Genomic DNA, 5,678 nt, shown 5'->3' with positions numbered 1-5,678 from the left:
CCTCTCTTTCCCCTTGCCTCCCATTCTGACTTTGAAGGAGAGCTATAGTTTCTATCACAAACACCACACATGCCAGGCTCATGGTAAATTTCCTGGGACAGCAAAACAGCTTGCAGGATGTGAGTGTGACCTTCAAGAATTACAAAACCTGGGAAAAATGTACTTGCCTTCTTTGAAGAAGTTGGTTTTTCAAATCTCTCCAAGAAGATGGACTTTATTAGATCTTTTGAACAGGGAGACAAATAAGTGTATATTTTCTCCAGCACAGGGGGTTACCCAGACTTGAATCTCAATCTAGCAAAGCTTGAACCCCAGGGATCTTCGTCTCCTGTGCTCATGCTCTGTTCCGGGAGAAGGCTGGCAAGCGTGGCCCTGCATTGACATTGTGGTGCCCATTTCCCGCTATCTGCTCCTCAGCAACATGGCCTCTACCGTCTCCCCAGAATGCTTTCTCCTGCTCCCAAAGGGCATTCTCTTCCTCCCAGAGGGACTTTTTATCCTCCCACAGGGCCTTCTCCTCTTCAAGAAGAGCTCGCTCCTCTACCCACAGAGCCTTTTCCTCCTCCCACAGAGCCCTGTCCTCCTGAAGAAGATTCTGATCTCTTTCCCACAAAGCATTGTCCTCTTTCCAGAAGGCCTTATCCTCCTTCCAGAAGGTACGGTACTTTTTCCAAAAGGTTTTCTCTTCTTCCCGGAAGGATTTTTCCATTTCCCAGAAGGCTTTTTCCTCTTCCCAGAAGGTCTTCTCCTCTTCCCAGAAAGGTCTCTCTTCTTCCCAAAAGCCCAAGATCTGGCCCTGGAAAGCACGGATCTTGCCTTGGAAATTCCACATCTCTTCCCTGAAGTCTTCTATTTTCTCACGAAAAGTTTTTATCTCTTCCCGAAAAGCCTTTTCCTTCTGCAGCTTATGAATTAGTTTCTTCTGACGAATGTTGGGCAAGGACACCACCAGAGACCGGAAACAAGCAAGCCCCATCCATCTACACACCTTGAAGAGAAACATCTTCCTACTCAGCCAGAATGGTGGGTTGGCCATGATGGATCACAGGCCGTTGGCCAAGTCCAGGTCAGCTGGTCAAACCCTGCGGAGGCACCAAAAAGAACATGTTCATGAGTATCACATTCCAGAGGACAAGCCATTGGGTCTGTACCATTTGCTTTGGGAAAATCCAACCATCTTTCTGTGTCCCCTTTGGTATAAAAACATGCTTAGTTGTTATGAATTTGGGCTGAAGAAGTTGTCATTACATTCAAGCTCCAGGCTGCTAAAAATCAAAGATCTCAGTCAACAAGGAAAGAAAAAGGAAAGGGAAGGAAAGGAAAGGGAAGGGAAGGGAAGGGAAAGGAAGGGAAGAGAAGGGAAGAGAAGGAAAGAAAAGGAGATATTGAAAGATTTCCAAACATTGCCATATAACTGACAGATCAGTTATCAGGACTACCTCAAAATTCTGTTATCTACAAAGGTGGGTCAAGGGATAAGAAAAAGGACTGAACACAGGAAAGTGATTAGAGTGCAGGGGAAACAAAGGGAGCATACACATGACTTCCATTTTGAGCTTTCTGGAAGCAGCTGCCAGGTCTGTCCTCACTCTGCAGGTCTCACCAGCACCACACTGTGGAGCAACATACATTCCTTCAGGAGGTTCCTGGGATTTCTCCTCTTTCTATTTCCTGTCTGAGGAGCAGGGAGTAGGAGAGAAGGAAGAACACATAGGTGTGTGTGTGTGTGTGTGTGTGTGTGTGTGTGTGTGTTTGTGTGTGTGTGTTTGTGTGTGTGTGTGTGTGTGTGTGTGTGTGTGAGAGAGAGAGAGAGAGAGAGAGAGAGAGAGAGAGAGAGAGAGTGAGAGAGAGAGAGATGATGATGATGATGATGATGATGATGATGACGACGACGATGACGACTATACTACGGGCAGCTGGTGGCACTACAATCCACCCAATATCACACAAGCTAGAACCTGGAGCTCATCATTGACATTTTCCTCTCCCTTATCAGACTTTTACTTAATCATCCAGCCCTGCCAATTAAGATCCCTAACAATTTCCCCCCAACCCCCCACCTGCTCCATGCCCTTGACCCCTGTCAGTTCCGGCCAGGATTCTGGTAGCACCTGACTGGTCTCTCTAGTGCTGATTTTACTCTCCCACCCTCCCCAACACTAGCCCAGAGGTGCTTGTAAACATTGTCCCATCACATTACAGCTGTTCACAAACCTAAAACCCATAGCCCAAATATCAAACCCAAATGCCTCAGTAGACCCTCTGCAATCTGATTCCTGATTGTCTCTCTTTTCCTTCCCAGCTCCAGATATAAGATTCAGTAATAAGGAGCTACATTCAGCTCTCTGTCTGTATCCCACAATTTCCCGTCTTTACACCAGGGCACGTGCTATGTCCTCTGTAGAGATGACATTTTCCTCTCATTATGGGCTTGAGTTCCTGCTTTTCCTTTCCCTCTGAAAGCTACCTGGGCCCTCCAAAGTTCATCACCACCCCCTCAATGTTACCTGTGTCTGCACACACACACATGCACTTGCACTGTATCAAGCACTAGACCTACTGATAACAATATTTAGCAACTTGGTCACTACTTTTTTTAAAAAATATATATATTTTATTCATTTTTTACAGAGAGGAAGAGAGAGGGATAGAGAGCCAGAAACATCGATGAGAGAGAATCATCGATCAGCTGCCTCCCGCACACCCCCCCACTGGGGATATGCCCGCAACCAGGTACATGCCCTTGCCCGGAATCGAACCCGGGACCTTTCAGTCCACAGGCCGGCGCTCTATCCACTGAGCCAAACCGGTCCCAGCTGGTCACTACTTTTGAATGAAACTCTCTTTTATACAACTCTATTGCTGAAGGAAAATATACAGAGAACCACATTAAAAAGCCAATTTTAAAACATTGAAAATTATTACAAAGAAAGAACTATATATTTCCAAAAAACAAAATACTTACTAAAGTCCCTGTACATGTGTGAGACCCGTCTATCTCCAGTTGTCAGAGAAAACATTTGTGCATGTTTCTGATTTTCTTCTGAAGTAATTCCTGGACATGTCCCAACACTGAAAGTAACCGCCATCAACTTACACTAAAGCTTTCGTACTCCGTGAGCAATGTTTGCACAACCTAGAGAACTCACTAAACTTCAAGTTCCATAAATTCCTTTTTCCTTTTTGTCATGGACACCAACTATTGCCCTATTCTACATTTCACACTGCCTACTGTATCCAGGCTGTTATGTTCAGGCTCTCTTTATGGCCTCATGCCTTCTGCAGGTCTAACACCAGCCACTGCTCTAACTGGGCTTTCCACTTAGGGCCGCTCTCTACAAAGAACAGAATGGCTGCATTGATGACGAGGAGGAGAGACCACAGAACTCAGTGGGGGAGTCATTTGGGGACAGCTGTCACTTGAGGATAGAAAAAACTATGAGTTGTAAGTCAGCGCTGAGAGATCACTCAAATGACTTTGCCCCTGAAACTAACGCCCTACATGGGCAACAGCGGGAGAAATCTACTTATGGCACTCGTTGAATAAATGTATTATAGAAATAAACGTATTATAAGTCTAATTCTCAGGCACACTCCCTTGTTCTCAGAGGATCTGGGTTTCTATCTGTGGAGAAAACAGAGGCTCACGGCTATTTCCAGTCCCCCAGCTTCTAGTTCACCCTCGTGACATCCACATCCATTTTTAATGCTCTCTTCTGGATCCTTGGCCAGGCCAGATCTCTCTCTCTCTCTCTCTCTCTCTCTCTCTCTCTCTCTGGCCTCTCAGCACAAATGTTACTTTTCTTAAAAACAACCAACCAACCAGGAACAGTCTCTAACTTTCTTTCCCTATTTGCCCTTTCCTCCTTGAACAGTCTTATCAAAGAGCAATAGAAGATCACTGTCACTGTTTTGAATTTTCTTTGCACCCACATTCTATAGCAATCTGTCTTTTGCTTCCTTGTTCCACTGAAATTGTACTTGTTAAGATCAGCAGTGACCTGCTAGCTGTTTAGTTTTCATCCTCACTGACCTTTTGGCAGCATTTCATGATATTTGACATGAATCCTTTTTGAAATTCCTTCCCCTTTGATTTGTATAACACCAGGCTATCCTGTTCTCCTTCTACCTCCTGACTGCTCTTTCTGTCTGTCTGTGGACTCCTTTCCCATCAGAATATACTTTATCCATATAAAGCAGTACCTACCTTTAGGGCTCTTGTGAAAAAATTGGATTGGTTGAGTGCCTAGCACAATGCCTGGCACATAGTAAGTGCTCAACCAATAGAAAATAAGAAATATTATAATTGCTATTTTGCATCATTTTAAATCTTAAGGTGGTATGCCAGAACAATGATCTGTCCCTACAAACCAGATTTGCCTTATATTTCAGCCACCACCCTTGGAATATCTGAAGCATGAAAGTTTTTCTCACTTCCATTTCATGCTGTTCTCAATTGATAGATTTGCCTAAACCCACTTCACATCACCTAGCTATGACTCAGATAAGGAGCAACATTTTTTAGATAGCCTCTCCACTCTCCCCCAAGCTTAGACTGAGCATATACTCCTCCTGCCCCAGAGGGACACTATGCCCAGCATCTAGCACAATATCTGGCACATAGTAGGTGTTCAGTAATGTCAGCTGAACAAATGGCAGTCTCCTGGGTTAGAATGTCAGGAAAAAAAATTCATCTCTAAGTTTTCCTCATTACCGCTGAAATTATCTTTGAGAAAGAGTTAAAAAATAAGTACAATATAAAATCTATAGTTGTGTATTTATATATAAAGTAGAATATAAAATGGTAAAATTGTATCTATATGGATCTAAAATCAAGAATCAAAGAAACATTAATCTCCAATATTACATTTCAGGAATAGGAACTTATTTTAAGGAAAATGTTATATGTTATTCTATTCTTAGAACCAATATTCAGAATAAAGCCAACAGTTACTTACTGCTTAGCTGTTTTCCTGCTGGGCAAATCCTGTAGCCCTCAGAGGGCAGGCAGTCATTGTTGTGTCAGATCCTTAGTGATGTCGTTTTCACAGACTCCCCTAGCAATGTTTGCAAGGATCCCTCTGTCCTCTCTCAGTCTTGACTCACAGGGCAGAGAGGACCAAGATGAAGTCCCCAGTAAGAGACTTTAAGGAGTGGCGAGAGAACTAGAAAGTTTGAAAGATTTCTCCATTATCCATCCCAACTTCACCTTTAGGGTGGCACTGATGACAGGCAAATGATTGTTACATCACCATTCTATCTGGATTGTGACCAGGAACAGACTTCTGGGAAATCTGACTTCTGGTAGAAGGGATGAATCACTTCTCTTGCTGCTTTCAATATTCTCTCTTTGTCTTTGAAAATTTGACTATTATGTGTTTCAATGTGGATCTCGAGTTTATGCTACTTAGAGTTTTCTGAGCTTCTTGGATATTCAGATTTGATGCAGTTTTTCCTGGAATTTAGACATTTTGGTTGTTATTTCTTCAAATGTTCTTTCTCTCCTTTTCTCCTTGTAGGATTCATATTATTATTTATTTATTTATTTATTTTTAAAGTAAATCTTTATGCTCAGATTATTACAATTGTTTCTCCTTTTCCCCCTCATAGCTCCCTTCCATCCGGTTCCCTCCCCACCTCCCCCCCTGCCCTTACTTTCTCCCCCGCACCCGCCATTG

At 43.3% G+C, this 5,678-nt stretch overlaps 1 protein-coding gene across 1 annotated transcript; it reads right to left on the bottom strand.

Annotated features, from left to right (window-relative positions):
• Window positions 1–242: 242 nt before the first annotated feature.
• On the bottom strand, window positions 243–5,193 carry CCDC70 (coiled-coil domain containing 70). Its single transcript, XM_084876174.1, has 2 exons — window positions 4,959–5,193; window positions 243–1,082 (listed from the first exon to the last, which is right to left on the bottom strand). The coding sequence occupies exon 2, from the start codon at window positions 1,034–1,036 to the stop codon at window positions 335–337; it is 702 nt and encodes a 233-aa protein (XP_084732300.1). The 5' UTR covers window positions 1,037–1,082; window positions 4,959–5,193; the 3' UTR covers window positions 243–334.
• Between the last annotated feature and the right edge of the window lie 485 nt (window positions 5,194–5,678).

The sequence above is a fragment of the Pipistrellus hanaki genome (assembly GCF_964339955.1).
Source record: "Pipistrellus hanaki genome assembly, chromosome: 3".
In the NCBI taxonomy this organism is placed as follows: domain Eukaryota; kingdom Metazoa; phylum Chordata; class Mammalia; order Chiroptera; family Vespertilionidae; genus Pipistrellus; species Pipistrellus hanaki.
Note: the sequence above shows the minus strand (reverse complement) of the source record. Positions and strands in the feature narration are given on the sequence as shown.